The sequence below is a fragment of the Procambarus clarkii genome, chromosome 74 (genome assembly GCF_040958095.1).
Source record: "Procambarus clarkii isolate CNS0578487 chromosome 74, FALCON_Pclarkii_2.0, whole genome shotgun sequence".
NCBI lineage: Eukaryota > Metazoa > Arthropoda > Malacostraca > Decapoda > Cambaridae > Procambarus > Procambarus clarkii.
The window spans coordinates 10474600-10492736 of NC_091223.1; the positions used below are offsets into that span (position 1 = coordinate 10474600).

General features: G+C 48.7%; 1 protein-coding gene across 4 annotated transcripts in view; it reads left to right on the forward strand.

Annotated features, from left to right (window-relative positions):
• Wdr24 (WD repeat domain 24) overlaps positions 1 to 17888 on the forward strand; it is a 121637-nt gene extending 103749 nt beyond the window's left edge. For all 4 annotated transcript variants that reach the window (XM_069312917.1, XM_045757029.2, XM_069312918.1 and 1 more), the window contains 3 exons: positions 3218 to 3323; positions 4969 to 5075; positions 14466 to 17888. In XM_069312917.1, coding sequence (XP_069169018.1) covers positions 3218 to 3323; positions 4969 to 5075; positions 14466 to 14633 — 381 coding nt within the window. In that variant the 3' untranslated portion in view covers positions 14634 to 17888. The remainder of the gene's footprint in view (positions 1 to 3217; positions 3324 to 4968; positions 5076 to 14465) is intronic.
• The last annotated feature ends 249 nt before the right edge of the window (positions 17889 to 18137 follow it).

Here is an 18137-nt window from a genome sequence, read left to right on the forward strand (position 1 = left end):
AGTCATCTCGGAGTGGGTTCGCTTAGGTGTGGTCGAAACGACCTTGTCTCTCAGGTGGGTTTCCCACCTGTTTCCGGTTCCAAAACAGGACTGCATAGACCTCCGGTTCATTCTGGACTTGTCCCATCTGAACCCTCCTTTTGGATGACTACTCTGTCCCAGGTCCGTCTTCAGTTGGAGCTGGGTGCTTGGATGGTGTCCCTGGACCTCAAGGACACGTATTGGCACATCTCAATTCTTCCGAGGTTTAGGGACTGGCTCGGTTTTGTTGTTGGGCATCAAGGTTACCACTTTTTTGCATTCCATTTGGCTTGAATCTGGCGCCTCGGGTTTTCACACGCCTTACTCAGGTCGTGGTGGCCAAGCCTGCATCTGTTAGGTGTTCAGGTTCTGGCCTACATTGATGACTGGCTGGTTTGGGCTCCCAGCCAGTCATGTGTCTGCTCACCAGGAAGTTGGCTCTTTCCCAACTCGCCAGGTTTGGGTTCCTGGTGAACTGGCAGAAGTCCCGTCTGGTTCCCTCTCAGGTTCGGTCTTGTGTGGGGTCGCTCAGACTACTTTCTTGTCAATTCTTCTAGCGCCTCTGCTTTGTCTGCGTTCCCTTCTACGTCTGTTCCTGAGGGGCTCCCAGGAAGTGTCACAGTTACTTGAGAGTTTGTGTGGGAGCCTGGACTTTGCCGTGATGGTCTACCCGTCGGGTCGGGTGTGGCTACGTCGGCTGTTCTGATTTCTTCGGGGACGTCCCTTCCGCCTCTCTTGCGATGATGGTTGCTGCGTCATCGGCTTCCTCGTTTAGTTTTTCAGGGTGCAATGCCTTGGCGCCTACTCGAGCCTCTCGCTCGATGTCTTCATGAACCAGTCATCTCATGGCTGGGACTTTGTGACTATTGCTCACCAGGCCAGCCAGATGAGCACTCTTCCGGTCTCGGATAGTGGGCTCCGCCCTTTCATCAGGCTCACAGCACGGTGCAGAAGTTCGCGACTGTGGATGTCGCTCCAGAGGATTCGGGTCACTCACAAATCTACAATCCGGCTCTATTCGGACTGTTCCCCCAGTGGTTCATTGCCTGAATCGAGGGGGTTCCATGCAGTCCTTGGCTCTTTGGGGCTGGTCGCTTTGGGTGACTCATCTGCTGAGTTCTTGGGGTTTGACTCTCCTGGCGGTTCACATTCAGGGGGTATCCAATGTCCTGGCGGATGGCCTGTTCCGGACCATTCCACTGTCCACGGAATGGACAGGCGACGCCAAGTCATTCAGTTGGCTCTGCCAGATGTTCGGGTCTCCAGAAGTGGATATCTTCCGGTCAAGGCGTCTCCCGGTATACGTCTCCCTTCCCCGACTGCAAGGCCGTTGGGGTAGACGCCTTCTGGCAGGATTGGGTGAGGTGGGTTTACCTGTACCTCTTTTTCCCGGTTCAGCTGTTGCTCCAAGTCCTGGCTCTCTTGGAGACTTACCAGGGAAGAGTTGGCCTTCTGGCTTCTTGATGGCTGACCCAGCCTTGATTTCAGGCGCTACTTACTCGGTGTTCAAACCCGAGGGTCTTCCCACGGCTCCGCCTCTTTCAGCAGATTGGTCCAGCTCGGTACAAGGCTGGTTCCTTCTTCTCCTTGAGTCATCGCGTCTGGAGTTTCTGACTCGAGTCAATCATCACTTGTATGGGGGCACAGGTGGCTTCTTTGTTGGTCTCCCACCTGCGTGCTTCGTTTCAGTGGCAGTATGAAGTTTCCTGGTGGTCCTTCCGATTTCCTATCACTGCATAGGTGTACTTTGGCCTCTGATAGGATTGTCTTGTCCTCCCTTTCGTGGTTGTTCCAGGACCATCATCTTATGCCAAATACTGTTGCCTCATATCGTGTAGCACTGGCGGAGCCACTCCAGCTTGCATTCAGTATTGATGCTACTTCTGCACCATTCTGCAAGCTGTCTCATGCGTTGTTTCACCTCCAACCTGCTCATGCTCCTCCTGAGCTGACCTGGACTTTGGACCAGGTGTTCTCTTTTCTCTCTTCTCCTCAGTTTGTAGTGGCCTCTTGGAGGTCGGGTCGGGGAGCTTCATGCTCTCCTCTGGTGCAGGGGTTTCTGCTCCTTCAGTCCTGGTGGTAAGTTTGTTCGGTTGAAGCCATCTCCTTCTTTTCTGGCGAAGAATGAGACTGCTGCTTTCCGGAGGGGTCCTTGGGTTGTTGATGCTTGGTTGGTCAGGCCAGGGGTGCATCATGTGTTGTGTCTGGTTGTGGCTCTCCCTCGTTATTTACACATCACGGCTTCGGTGGCCGGGGATGTGCTTTGGGTTGACCCAGTTTCCCTCCTTCCCTGTTCCTCGGCTCGGGTCTCCCAGGTCACCCGTAGGGTTATTCGGTCTCGCCAGCCTGCGGTCTATCCTTGTGCCCACAACGTTCGTAAGTTTGCTGCACTGCCTACTATCTTCGGTAACGTTTCTTGGGCTGACATTCGGGCACGAAGTTTTTGGATGTCGAACAGGGTCTTGGTTGCTCGCTACCTTGTCAGTGTCCCTGGACCTGTCGCATTCTGTAGGCAGTTGCAGCCAGTTGTCTCGACTTCGCGTCGAGGAGTGAGGGCCGACCACCTCCCGGGTAAGTCCCTCTTGTTTTTGTCTTTTGGTAAGTAGCTCTGGGAAGCAGAAGGTTTTCTCCTCTGAGACATTCAGCGTTGAATGTAATGAAATGTCATTTTCTGGGTGAGACCCAGAGGCTTCCCGGCAACCCTCCCTCCCTCCCTCCAATCGGCGTTTTTTTTCTTTTTCGCGGATTTTGACATCCAGCCTCAGAACTGCAGAGTGGATATCCGGTGTGAGGGGTCTGGGGCTCCCCCTTCCCCCTTCTGGGGAGGGGTTGCGCAGACAATGACGCGGTGACGTGATGCCGTGCTCGTTTGCTCGTTTTTATTTGGGAAATTCTGTCCACTAGTTTAGCTTTCAGTAGCAATATTTTAACCTGAATAGAGGTTTGTTTTGGGGCGCTTACCTTTCTGTGTGCCTGACCCAATCATTGGCAGACATGGAATTCCAAAGCCATTGCTCCTCATGCCTCTCTGACGTGGCCAGGTTCTGACTCGTGGTCCCTGGTAGACCTAAGAACTCCATTCATATGACTGATGCCAAAGTCTAATATATCCATATCAGCCCAGATAGCTCTGGGGAGCCTCCGGGTCTCACCCAGAAAATGGCATTTCATTACATTCAATGCTGGTTTTTTGCAGGAGCTTCTGGACCCTGACCAGGTTGAACATTGGTTTCTGTCGTATATTGACCTCCTACAACGTTTCCAGTTGTGGAATGTTTCCAACCAAGTTATTCAGCTTGCAGGTAAATCATGTGTCTTGACATTTTATGAGTTAACAACAATAAATGTGTGTGTTCACCTAGTTGTACTGGCACAGTTGTGTTTGCAGGGTCAATCATCTGCTCTTAAGCCCTGCCTGTCAACCATTTTTAGTTTAATTCAGCGACTCTTCACTCATTTTTTTTCTCATATTTACATATAAAATTGTGTATCGAATTAGTTTCGAGAACTTCCTGACCTAGTGCTTTCCACTTAGTTATGACCCTTAGACTAAAAAGTTCTTTCTGGTAACTTTGTGACTCATCTGTGTTTTCAATTTCCAATTATGTCCTTTCATTCTACTGTTCCTTAATTTGAACTTTACCTCTATATCTACTTTGACAGTCCCCCTTGGTATCTTGTATGTCATTTTCATGTCTGACCTATTCCTTTTTTCCTCCAGTGTAGTGAGAACTGGTTCCATCAAAACTTCCAGCTGTGTGCCTGGATGTTCCAGAGCTGTATGCCTGTATGAATAACACTTAGAGGCCAGCTTAGAGGAGTTAACACCTGAGGGACACCTTAGAGGTGTCTTAGGCCTGCACAGGAATATCCCTTCAAAAAAAAAAAAAGAACTGTGGGCTCTTTGAAATGGCCCTCCCAAAAATCAAACATTGTAATTAATGAAACTCCTTTTTCTGGTGGGGCCCTTGGTAGCTTCTTGTCCTCACCCTGTTCTCTTCTTTCTTGTGGAGTGATTGGCGTCTCTTCCAGACTGCTAGTGAGTAGTATTGGCTGGCTAAAACTGCAGGTGATCTGGGTTGAAACCTAGTGATGTGTACAACAATGTTGTCATGTTTATATTTTTGTAACAACTTTTTCCATTTTTACTTTCAGGTTTATAATTTCATTCAAGCAGCGACTTGTTGTGCTCCTGCTTTCTGTTGGTGGAGGGGGAGGGGTTCTTGGTTTTGGGTAAATCTTTTTTCCCCAAACTTCCTTCACCTCATAGTGAACCAGGGGCCAGATTCACGAAACAGTTACGTAATCACTTATGAACCTGTACATCTTTTCTCAATCTTTGGCGGCCTTGTTTACAATTATTATGCAGTTAATGAGCTCCGAAGCATCAGGAGGCTGTTTATAACAATAACAACAGGTGATTGAGAAGTTTTCATGCTTGTAAACTGTTTAATATATGTAACCAAAGCAATCAGAGATTGAGAAAAGATGTACACGTTCGTAAGTACTTGCATAACTGCTTCGTGAATCTGGCCCCAGATTCTGATCCCAACTTAGGGTAATTCAGGATGGGTCTCGGAGGCCTGGTATGTCTCCTTAAGGTATGGCTCCACCATCGCTTAGTGCAGGAAACCTACTGAGGGCACCATAAAAAAAACATAATTTTGCTACATTTAATGCTTGATTTTTGTAAGATGTTGTCATCCCCTCATTAGTGAAGTTTGACAGTTTGTTTACTTGTACTGTGTGTGTAAAAATTCTAATAAATTTACTAAATACTGTATATAAAAGGTAGTGTGGTAAAATACTTTATAAGAAGTGGTGATGGGATTGAAACCCAAGACCATTTTGTTCAAAGTCTCTTATGTCATGGCTTCAAATCTCCATTTTACTTCTTGTACTTTGATTTGTAGAGGAAAAATTTATATCTTATGAAAATTATTTCAGAGGGCCTTCCTTCAGTGTTACAGCAGAACCAGCAGTCCACAACAGTAGCATTGAATTGTGGTCGTTGTAACCATGCTTTGGGCTGGAACAGTCTTCTTTGTAGAAAGGTTGGTGTCAGAGAAGTTACTTTGTAGCGTTTAATACATAGTTTTGTGCTTGATCATCATACCATATGTTCCTACCATATATATGCGCATGGTCATAATACCATTGCATTCCATCGTGAATTGGTCACATTTAGCTCGGCATTTACAGTCCTTTGAAAAACTGGTAATAGTTGCTGAATCATTAACAGTAGATTTCTAAATAAGCATTCAATATTGTAGACAAATCTTAACTTTCACTAACTGTCAGTGTTAGTTGATGAGATTTCTGAACAAAACATCATAGGTTATAACTTCAACCCAGAGCCAGGGTTCACCCATTATACTGCTCACACAACTGGCTCCCTTTGACTTTCAGCCCCACCATGGCAAGTAAATTGAAAATGATCTTGGTGCACATTCTGGGATGGGGAGACAGTAGAGAGCAAAACTCGAGCACAGCACCAAGAAATACCATTCATTATACCAAAGAAATCATCAAACTTTCAAACTTACTTGAAGTGATCATTAATACTGCAAACTACCCAGCAAACTGGCTACCACTAGGTCAGGGAGGATGTCCAATTTCACTGTGTCTGACATCCACCCAGCTGACTGCCACAGCTCTATGAAGGCTGAGTCACTTAAGTCAGATGTTTTTTTACCTAGAGATTTACTTGGGAGTGTTTTTGGATCTGACCTGGGTGCTAAGTTTTGCTTGCATTGATACAGAAAACTCCCAATTGGCGTCTCTGTTGGGTACCATCACTATGGCTCTCCTTAGCCTGGATGTTTTGCATAGGTGCATAGTAGTGCCTCATTTTCTGGGGGAGCCCCGTCGGCTTGTGCCGCTGTCTCTGCAACCTCTTTCCCCCCTCCCCAGGAGGGGGAAGGGGGAAGCCCCAGACCTTCACGCCAGCTACCCACCCTTCAGTTCTTGGCTGATGTGATACTGGCAAGGTTGTGTGCCTCTGGCTCCAGAAAATTGTTTCACTTCTGTGCCTTGTGGTGTGAGGTGTATCTACTGTCGGTGTATGAGCCAGGAGTAATTTCTTCAGTACTCGGGCTGCAAGCGCCTAGGGTTTCCTTCCCTAGGTGCCCTGTAAGTACTGCCTTTGGGGCTTGGGGCCACCTTCCACAAGTCGCCTTGGGATCTACCTCCACTGTGTCTTTTGCTGCTCGGTGATTGACCGCCCTTGGAGTCATCTGGGGCTTCTGTGTTCCCCCTGTTTGTCTCTTGGTAGAGGTTAGTTTTCATCATTGGTAGGGGCACAGGGTATTGTGCTGGTAGTTATCACCTCACATAGCAGCCGGCTCTGTTTCGCCTGGGTACATTGTCCTCTTGCAGGTTTTTCTTTTTCTTTTTGTTTAGCTGCCTGGTGGGGAGTCTGCCTCTTGGGTTAGTCAAACCCTATTGTTCTTTGGTGGTTCTCTGCTAGGCCTCCCCATGAGTATACACATCCTGGGGGTTCAGCTTTAGCAGTTAGCTTGGTAGTTTTGGGCGCCAGCTAGCAGTACCCTGCCTGGGTTTCCCTTAGCGGAATACCACATCTAAGGGCCCTGGGAAACCCCGCGGGGACTCTGTAGTCCAATGGATGCAACCCTTGGGCCCCCTGTCGCTTCATGCAAGTCGGAAGGCTGCTCTGTCCCCCTTGTCTCAGGGGTGACAATCATCGGTTGTGCCTCCGCAATGCTGCCTGTTGGGTCAGTGATACTTTTCACCTGGAGTCGTGCGAGTTATGTTGCTTATATGTAATCCAGTTCACCCAATCTACTGATGATCATATGCAGGTGCAGGCAGCTTCAGCATTGCATGCTAGGTTTAGGTTTCTGCAATGCGAGAAGTTGGTTGCTTTCCCGGATGCCCTGAGACTGCCCTGCTTTGGCTATAGGGACCCAGACTTAGGGGTGTTAGTCACCTCGGCTTTGGTTCCGCCCGCACCCCCTATTCCATTCCCTTCTGTTGTGTGTCCTGGTCCTCCCCCCTTTGCTTCCCGCCCTGAAGCATCTGAGGGATTTCGGTGTCGAAGCAAGTTTAGTTGATGTTGAGACTTTGGCAGTTTTGGATGAATCCCCTTCCGGGGTGGCAGCAGAGGCATTCGAGCCTGGTCCTCCAGCCAGAGCTTCTGGGTCTGACAAGTGGGCCTCCTTCGTTCCTGCTGTTTTGGCGGCTCCTGCCTTTTCTTTTGAGGCGAGAGGTTTGGAGAACAGCTCACCTTGGGTCCTCGGGGTGAGGTTCCCGGGGCAGAAGATGGATTGACTTTGAGGACCTTGGGCCCCGTTGTACCCCTCCTGGGTTTTTTAATCCGCGAAGCGGGGCTTGGTGTTACAAAGAGTGGGGTTCTCTTATTCTCCCTCCTCATTCGAATTGGATTTGGCGTCTACCCCTCCCCGGTTCCCATGGCTTCGTCGATTCAGTCTTTCCGGAGGTTTTTGGCCGCCCGCATCCTGCCCCATGTGGTGTGGGAGGCCATTGTGGCTTACCTCCTGCACGACCCAGATTATGCCTTCGTAATGGATCCGAATTCTTTCGTGTATGGATTGTCGTCTCTTTACTGAATTCGTTACAAGATTTCGAAGTCTTCCTGGTCGGCAGACAACCCTCTCTTCTCGTTGGAGGCTTGGAATGTTCTGTCGATCCGGCACACTTGAGTGTTAGGTAGCTCACATGATGTTGCTGGTTTTCCTGGGGGGGAGGGGGGGATGATTTTGAGCATCTCAATGCGTGCTTGTTTGCCCCTGCCCTTCCGTGGGATGTTGGTGTGGTGCAGCTTCATGTGCAGATTCCTTCCCTTTTAGCTGCATTGGTTGCGGAGAACTTGAACACGCATGGCCTGTTGGCTTTGGCCTTGCGTTGCCCTCAGTGGTGCATGCGTCATCTGCATTGTTGAAGCTGTTCGTGCCAATCCTGCGGGATGCGGTTTTGTGTTTTTTTGCTTCTCGACTCGCATGTCGGCAGGCAGTGCTAGCTTCTTCTTTGGAATCCGCTTGGGCCCTGGCTCTTAGGTTGTCTTCACCCTTTTGTTTGTTGCTGTTTGCAGAGTCTGTGGTAGTGCAGTATCTGCAGGCAGCTTCATCTAGTTGTTATCCTATGTCGGACTTCTTGGTTCTCCAGGAAGGGGAGGGTGGCTCTTGGGGGCCTTCCCAGAGGGGTCGTGCCATGGCTCGGTGGTTCGTCCTGTTGTGGTAGCCCAGTGGTGCCAGATTCGGTGCCGGCGCAGTCTTCGGAACCATCCGTTTCTAGTTGGCATGGTGATCAATTTGTGTGCCACCTTGGTTCTCATAAGAGGCGTCAGCCCTTTCGCGGTTCATCCCATTAACGCTCTGCGGCGGAATTGGGTGGCCCATCCTTCGTTGGGGGGATCAGGGTTGATAGGGCAGACCTCTTCTCCTGCACTCTGTCAGGTCATCTCGGAGTGGGTTTGCTTGGGCGTGGTCGAAACGACCTCATCCCTCAGGTGGGTTCCCACCTGTTTCTGGTTCCAAAACGGGACTGCACGGACCTCAGGTTCATTCTGTACTTGTCCCATCTGAACCCGTGGCTTTATTGCCCCTCCTTTCAGATGACTTCTCTGTCCCAGGTCTGTCTTCTGTTGCAGCCGGGCACTTGGATGGCGTCCCTGGACCTCAAGGATGCGTATTGACACGTTCCAATTCATCCGGGGATCAGGGACTGGCTTGGTTTTGTGGTGGGGCATCAGGGTTGGCCCATCGACGGCCCATCGACTTCTTTAAGGTGTTCGGGTTCTGGCCTTCCTCAACGACTGGCTGGTGTGGGCTCCCAGCCAGTCCGCGTGTCTGCTCACCAGGGGTTTGTTTTCTTCCCAGCTTGCCGGGTTCAGGTTCCTGGTGAACTGGCAAAAGTCCCATCTGGTTCCCTATCACGTTCAGTCTTGGCTGGGTCCTGTGTGGGACACTCTGACCACGTCCTTGTCTCTTCCTCTGGACGCTCTGCGTCTGCTGTGTTCTTGCCTTCGCCTGTTTTTGAGGGGATCCCGAGTCACTTGGCAGTTGCTCGAGAGTTTGTGCGGGTGCCTGAACTTTACAATTCTGGTCTACCCACCAGTTCGGGTATGGCTTTGCCATTTGTTCTGATTCCTTTGGGGACGTCCCTTGTGCCTCTCTCGTGATCTCTGGGTTTGGCCTCCAGAGGCTTTGCGTCAGTTGCTGCATCACCGGCTTCCTCTTCGACTTTTTCAGGGTTCAGTGCCTTGGCGCTTACCCGAGCCCTTGCTCAATGTGTTCACGGATGCGTCATCTCTTGGCTGGAGCTTTGTAACCAGTGCTCACCGGGCCAGCCAGGGGAGGTGGGGTCTGTCCTTCCATCGGGCTAACAGCACGGTGCGGGAGTTCGCGACTGTGTAGATGTCGCTCCGGAGTGTTCGGGTTGCTTGTGGATCGACGATCAGGCTCCATACGGACTGTTCCCCAGTGGTTCATTGCCTGAACCACTGGGGTTCGATGCAGTCCTTGGCTTTTTGGGGCTGGTCACCACTCGTGACTCATCTGCTGAGTTCTCTAGGGTGGTAGGTTTGTTCGTTTGCAGCCGTCTCCATCTTTTCTGATGAAGAATGAGTCTGCTGCTTTCTGGAGGGGTCCTTGGGTTATTGATGCTTGGTTGGTCAAGCCGGCGGTGCATCAATCAGAGAACACTGTATAAACATCAGAGGTCCGCGGTTGTTCAACGTCCTCCCAGCAAGCATAAGAAATATTGCCGGAACAACCGTGGACATTTTCAAGAGGAAACTAGATTTATTCCTCCAAGGAGTGCCGGACCAACCGGGCTGTGGTGGGTATGTGGGCCTGCGGGCCGCTCCAAGCAACAGCCTGGTGGACCAAACTCTCACAAGTCGAGCCTGGCCTCGGGCCGGGCTTGGGGAGTAGAAGAACTCCCAGAACCCCATCAACCAGGTATCAACCAGGTATCATGTGTTGTGTTCAGTTGCAGCACTTCACCGTTATATTCGCACCACAGCTTTGGTGGCCAGGGACACGCTTTGGGTTGACCCAGTTTCCCTTCTTCTGTGTTCCAGGGCGCAGGTCTCCTAGGTCGTCCACAGGGTTATCGGTTCTAGTCAGCCTGGGGTCAATTCCTGTGCCCATGATGTTCGGAAGTTTGCTGCCTTGGCTGCCGTTTTTGGTAACATGTTTTGGGTTGACATTTGGGCACGGAATTTTTGGAGGTCGAACAGGGTCCTGGCCGCTCACTACCTTTTCTATGTTCCTGGGCTTCGAAGGGCCTGTGTCGCATTGGGTCGGCGGTTTTCAGCCAGTTGTCTTGACTTCGCGTTGAGGAGCGAAGGCTGACTCCCTCCCGGGTAAGTCCCCATTTTTGTTTTTGTCTTTGGGTAGTTAGCTCCAGGGAGCCGATGGGGCTCCCCCCAGAAAACCAGCGTTGAATGCAATGAAACACCATTTTCTCTGTGAGACCCGGAGGCTCCCCGGCAACCCTTCCTCCCTCTGGTCGGTGGTTTTTCGTGTTTTTGACATCCAGCCTTAAGAACTGAAGGGTGGGTAGGCAGCATGAAGGTCTGGGGCTCCCCCTTGCCCCACCTAGGGAAGTGGGTGGGGGGTTACGCAGGCAGAAGCGCGGCAACGTAGTGACGTCATACTACCTTGAGGTGCTTTCGGGGCTTAGCGTCCCCGCAGCCTGGTCGTCGATCAGGCCTCCTGGTTGCTGGACTGATCAACCAGATCAGTCCTACTAGTTTGCTTATTTTCATTTGGGAAGTTCTGTCCACTCATTCAGCTCTTTTTAACAATGTTTTCACCAGAATAGGGGGTTTGTTTTGGGGCGCTTACCTTTCTGGGTGCCTGACCCAGTCGATGGCAGACATAGAATGCTTCCAACCACACGGGGATTTCTATAGGCGATTGCTCCTCGTGCCTCTCTGAGGGGGCCCCCCACAAAACAAACCCCTATTCTGGTTAAGAATGAAAATCGACAAACGAGTGGACACAACTCCCAAAAGAAAAACGAGCAAACAAGCATGACGTCACATGAGCCGTGCCGCATATCTGCGCAGCTCTCCCCCTCCCCGGGAGGGGGAAGGGGGAGCCCCAGACCCCCAAACCGGCGATCCCCACCCCAGTTCTGAGGCTGGATATAAAAAATCGCGAAAAAATGCCAACCAGAGGGCAGGAAGGTTGCCGGGGAGCCTCCGGGACTCGGCCAGAAAATGGCGTTTCATTACATCCAACGCTGGTTTTCTGGGAGGACGTTCACAAGGTAGCGTGCAGCCAGGACCCTGTTCGACCACCAAAAACCCTGTACCCGAATGTCAGCCCAAGACTCAATGTCAAAGATGGCAGCAAGAGCAGCAAACTTACGAATGTGATGGGCACTAGGATAGACTGCAGGCTGGCTAGCCTTAATAACCCTGCAGACCACCTGAGAAACCTGAACCCGCGAACAGGGAAGAAGGGAAACCAGATCAACCCAAAGCACGTCCCCGGACACAGAAGCCGTGGCACGCAGATAATGGAGGAGGGCCGCAACCGTACACAACACATGGGGAGCCGGTCGGCCGAGCGGACAGCACGCTGGACTTGTAATCCTGTGGTCCTGGGTTCGATCCCAGGCGCTGGCGAGAAACAATGGGCAGAGTTTCTTTCACCCTATGCCCCTGTTACCTAGCAGTAAAATAGGTACCTGGGTGTTAGTCAGCTGTCACGGGCTGCTTCCTGGGGGTGGAGGCCTGGTCGAGGACCGGGCTGCGGGGACACTAAAAAGCCCCGAAATCATCTCAAGATAACCTCAAGATGGTGAACCCCCGGCCTGACAAACCAAGCATCAACAACCCAAAGACCCCTCCGGAAAGCAGCAGTCTCATTCTTCGCCAGAAAAGAGGGAGACTGATTGATATTTTATTGATATGCATTTTTAAATTGCTCTTAAATTCACTGTTTAGGACTGGCAAGCACTTCATTGGTCTCCTTCAGAATTATAATATTGTTTAAATTTTAGAGTGCATTGTTGTGCGGCAGTCTTTTCTGGACGGATGTCCTGTACAGGAGCACCAGGGGTGGAGAGTCTTTGGGCGACTTCATTTCCTGCTAGCTCTAAAGGAACTAATTTCTCTAGTGTCTTGAGACTAGTGGTGCCTTTGCTCTTCACTTTCACTACTCTCAAGATACCCTGGCTGTCTGGATGGAGAGAGACAATATGGCTCATAGGCCATTCTGAACGTGGACCGTCATTGCCCACCAAAACAACATCACCTGGTTTTAAGTGTATTTCATTATAAGGGTTGTTTACCTCATAGTGGTACTTCCTCAGAGCAGTTGGATATGCTCGAGTCCAAATGAAATTCCACCGACTTATTACTCCTGACAGATGTTTGTATCTCTGAACCAAGTCACCCTCTCTGACAGAAGACGGATCTTCTGGTCCCTCGTCAGTGAGAGATACAAGAGATTATCTTGAGATTATCTTGAGATGATTTCGGGGCTTTTAGTGTCCCCGCAGCCCGGTCTTTGACCAGGCCTCCACCCCCAAGAAGCAGCCCGTGACAGCTGACTAACACCCAGGTACCTATTTTACTGCTAGGTAACAGGGGCATAGGGTGAAAGAAACTCTGCCCATTGTTTCTCGCCAGCACCTGGGATCGAACCCAGGACCACAGGATCACAAGTCCAGTGTGCTGTCCGCTCGGCCGACCGGCTCCCTTAGTTAGAGGGAGGGTTAAGAAATTTTCCATACATCAGATGAGATGGACCTAATAGCAAACATTGGGAGTGATTGTCAGAGAGGTAGGTCAGTGGTCTGATATTGACCTGAGACTCAATTTCTGTGACAATGGTGTGAAGTTCGTGTAGATCAATCTTTTGGCGGTGGAAGGTTTTTCCTTAACATTTTACTGTTCCCAACCATTCGAAGCCTCCATACCACGGTGCTCTGGAGGGTATAAACTTCCAGTGGCACTGCCGTTGATTTAGGGAGGTGCATACCACTGGATGGTTCCAGACCTCCCTCAGGCATGCTTACCCTACCACCAGTTGGACCCATTGTCTGAGATCATCAACTTGGGGCAGGATCAATGGGCAGCAAACCTACGAAAGGCTTGGATGAATGACTGCACTCATGTCGGGGGTCACCTCTAAGTGTACTCCCCTTGTTGTATTGTTGTGTACTCCCCGTGTTAGTATTTCTTGGTATGTTAGGAATTAGTATTTAGTGTCAGAATTTCCGACACATGGTGTTTCAGTAAACCAGTCTCCCTTGTATATATAAATCTGTCGTTCCCATCCTCCACTTATGTTAGCTCCACATCAATTAAAAATTTGATGCTACCAATATCTGATTTTTTGATTCGCCAGGTTGAGTCAGACACAATCTATCTGACAAGGTTCTCTCCGAATCCTTGTGCTGTTGCTCGAGGCATCTTACACTTGTTGATAACCACTTACAATGACTGGTATATAAAGTCTAGATTTTGTTGTTAATGTAAATGTTTCTCCTAGTTAAAATACCAATTTGTTATATTTGTGTTTGAGAGTATGTATAAGTAAATGAGTATGATTCTGTGTGCAAAGGTTTCCTGCGTGTCCCTGCACTCCACAAGGAGAGAGGGCCGAGATTCCCCACTAACAGGTTGTGTGGTGGGTGCTCGTGAGGTACTCGCCTCACTGTGTGAGGTTATTGCCCTCCATTTATATCTGACTGTGGACAGTCGGTCCCCTAGTCCTTACACCACTGCTCACAGATGTGGTCCAAGTAAGATAATTTCAGATAGGTGAAGTTCTGAAGGTTTGGCCACACCACTGTTTAAGCTTTTGGGGAAGCTACTGAAGGGGCCCCCTTCAATGTACAGTAATTCAATAAATACTTTCATTTACCCTTAAGGAGTTTTATTTTTTTTTTTTTTTTTTAAATTACATGGTATTAGAAGTAGGAAAAAGTATTACAGGAGAGCTGTTTAAGTACTTGGTTCACTGGAACTTGTGGGTTGACTTTGTTCATTGAGCACTTACTATCCTCTCGAGGGTGAGGATTGTTAGCAAAATGTTTTATTTTGGCACTACACCATAAAGCCTGTAAACACGAGAGGTATGAAGATTCAACATCTGTTAATTCAATATAAATACCTGTGCTGTTATAGTGTAGTTGGGTTCATTCATGATTAGCAACTGGGAATTCTGGGTTCAAATCCTGGACGAGGCAGAAGTGGTTGGATACATTTTGTATCACCTAATACTTCTATTCGCCTAGCAATAAATTGGTACCCAGGCGTTAGTCAATTATTTTGGGGTTGCATCTCGGGGAGGGTCAGTAGTTCGACATTAGGGGGTGATCTCGATATAAGCCTAACGTATATACATACATAAGCAGCATACCCCCAACAAAATGGATCATTATTATAAAATAGAAGCACTATTGATACCTAACATTTTACTAATTTCTATCTTTAATAGTGTGGGTGTGCATCAGCAACGTGTGCGCTCTGTCATGGGATAGTGCGTGGTCTGTTTGTGTGGTGTCAAGGATGCTCCCACGGCGGCCACCTCCAACACATGATGCAGTGGATGGCCAACAACAAGTCTTGCCCAGCTGGGTGTGGTCACTTATGTGAATATACCTAATTGTTTTCATGGCATTTCAGTAGTTTGCCTTTTATTGCCAATTTTTTATCTTTTAATGTAAACCAAATTTTATTCATGAATGTTCTTATGTTTCCATTTGGTTATTAAATGTTTTAAGGAAAGATCCTTAAAATCTTAATTACACCAAGATCTATGCTCTTGGTGTAATTTTCTGATATACAGTATTATGATTTCATAATTCTTCAATGACACTGTGATAAGCCCTGCATGGATACAAGATTCATATTTTATTAATATATTAACCATAAAACCAGCGTTGAATGTAATGAAATACAAATTTCTGGGGGAGCCTCAGTGGCTCCCTGAAGCTACTAGCTCTGATAGTGATACTACTAGGTCCCATCAGTTGCTGAGTTTTATTGGCCTACCGGGGACCATGAGCCAGAACCTGGCCCCCCTCACAAAGGCACAGCAAGCAGTGGTGCTTACGGTAAAATTTCTATAAATATATTCATGTCTGCCACCACCAGGAAAGCACTCAGAAAGTCAGCAAAACAAAACAAACCACTGCTGGCTTCAAACAAGATTGCAGCCTCGAGAACCACCAAAGAACTTTCCAAACTATGAAAACATATGATAGAAAATTCATGAAACTATCACTAGCTTGTTCACCCCACCTTCCCCACTCATTTAGGGGAAGAAGGGAGGCAAGCTGCAGTCAACCAGCAGCGCCACCCTCAGTTCTATGAAGATGGACACTCCCCTGATGTCCTGGAGGTCTATCACTGAGCCACCAAGGCTCACCCAGATTTTGGCATTTCATTGCATTCAATGCTGGTTTTCTGGGGACAGCCCTTTGTGGCTCCCTGAAACTAACTCCTCACGGAGAAGGAATCATTGGGCACACACCAGGGCAGAGGAAACACTGCTGTGACTATGACAAAGACAAGACACTTGGACAAAAAAGACAACCCAAGGCCACACAAGAGAACCAGGGGACCAGGACAATAAGAAGAGAGACCAGGCCACCAGAACCCTGTGCGACCACCAAAACTTCCTCGCCTGAACATCAGCCCAGGACATATTTGTAAAGACAGCCGAGAGAGTGGCATACTTCTGAACAACATGGGTGCAAAGGCAGACCACAGGTTGGCAAGACTAAAGAACATCACAGACGTCCTGATAACAGGGAGCTAAGGGAACAGGATCAACCCACAAGGCACCCACTGAGGCAGAACTTACCTTGTCACACTAAGGCGGCAAGGTAAGGCACGCACACAACTGCCAGACAGCCTTGTAGGCACATGAACCAACTCAACACCAAAAGATGGGGGCATTACAGCTGAGGCAAGGCTGCCGGAGGCAGGGAAAGCACGAATAGAGACCTTGGGTTGGAACCAAACATACGAGGAAGAGCAGAAAATAGAGGAGTCGAAACGTCCCAAAAGATGGTACATGGAAACGGATACTATATACCACTGTGGTGATATTAACTTAATTCATCCGGACATCATCAACCTGGAGTACTATGTGAAGTACTTACACACAGAACCAGGGACCATGAAGACCCACAGCCAGGACCAGAAACAGCCCAGCAAAAAGAAGCATCACAGGAAGATGGAAACCAAGCATTAGGAGACATTATACCTGCACCTGTACCACTAGTCTCTTGCTGAGCCACCACTTCTTGTCCCAAGCTAGCCAGCCTCAAGCCATCCAATCTGCCGTGCAGCCTTTCAGTGATGGAGAGAATCAAAGTTACAGTAACAAAATGACTTCCCATCCACAGTGGACCGGCCACTGATCTTTCTGTCCCCTTGTCACCATCCTCATTCTGTTTCTAGAGATTTCTGCCTTATCCTTATGTATCTTTGCCCCCAACTTGCAAAAGCCTTTGATCACTGTAAGTTGAGGTAACAAACACCTCCAAATTCATTGGCTCTAAACATCATGCCACTCTGGGGCATCCAATTGGGCACACAACAGAGTCCACCCAAACCAGAAAACCAAACATCCCAACATGTGGGCTTTTCAGTTATCATCTGAGAACCCCACACATTGGGAAGGCTGGAATGAGAACAACATAACAGGAGTTATGAGTTAGGAGGGTGGCTCCACATGACTCAGTGTTGAAGGTGTCACCAACCCAACAGGCAGAAAGTAAAGGCGGATGGACCAAACGTCACCAAGTGGCAATGATGACTCGAACCCCTCAACTCGCTCAATAGTATCAGGGGGTTCAGGAGAAATATCCACAAGACCCCGAACCAGTGGAGATTTCAGGGGCCGGTGGGGAAAATGGACCCCAACAGGAAGACCAGACACTGGGAAATCTATGCTGGTCCATTCAACACAAGAAAAGCATAATACAAGTATGCTAACACAGCCAGTCCAACGTGGCTGTGAAGAACATCCTTGGTGTGCTTGGTAAAGCTCATGAACCACAGTGTGCTCCAACAGCCAATATTTTTTTGCTTGAAGAAAGACAATGTCAAGAAAACACCTAACTCACCCAAGGCGAGGGCCACCACAAGTGAGGAGGACCCCATGGGAGTGATTTCCCAGTACTCCAAGGAAGACAACCCTGGCAGTGGAAGAATAGCGCTGGGGAGTGCACAGGAAAGATAACCTTGAGCATATGCAGCTCCAAGCTCTCTTAACTCTTAGCTTTCACTGCACCAAAGTGCACAGGAACAGCCACAAAGACAATAAACCACTACCTGGTGAAAACAGGACACTGGAGCCAGTGTGATAGAGAAGGGGACCTGACCCAACACTACCATCAGAATAAAATCGAACAATTGGCTGACCACAGCCTCCCTCCCTCCCTCCCTGCAAATAAATGGGGAAGGAGGGGCATATGAGCTAGGGCTGATTTCATGAATTTTCAATCGTTTGTTTACATGGGGAGTTCTTTGACAGTTCTCGAGGCTGCGGTCTCATTTGAAGCCAGCAGTGGAATTTGTTTCACTGGCTTTCTGGGTGCTTCTCTGGTGGAGGCAGACATGAATAAATTCATATAAATTTTGCCATGAGTGCTACCATTTCCTGCTCTACCTCTGTGAGGTGGGAGCCAGGTTCTGGCTTGTGGTCTTCGGTAAGCTAATAGAACTCCATAACTGATGGGACCTAGTAGTATGGCTCACTATCAGAGATAGTAGCTTCTGGGAGCCACAAGGGGCTTCCTGAAGAAAAAGTATTTTGAGTGAAAATTCATCTGTGAATTTATTGTATATAAACATGTACTTAGAAGCAAATGTGACTTTTATAATAAATTATGTGAAATTTTAAGAACTTTTTATCATATCCTTATCACTGTTATTGGTTATAATATATATGATACTTTTTTACATAACTACTATAAAGTTCTCATTACATGATGTCAATTGTCTGAAAGAATGGTGACTCCTCATAGCTAGCCACACCAAGATATATCCACCCCTATTAGTCACATCAGCCCTTGTGAGTCTGGCCTCTCTGAACATTCCTGACCTTAAAAGTTTTGGACTCCCCAAGCTGCTCAGGGGTACCTCAGAGATGCAA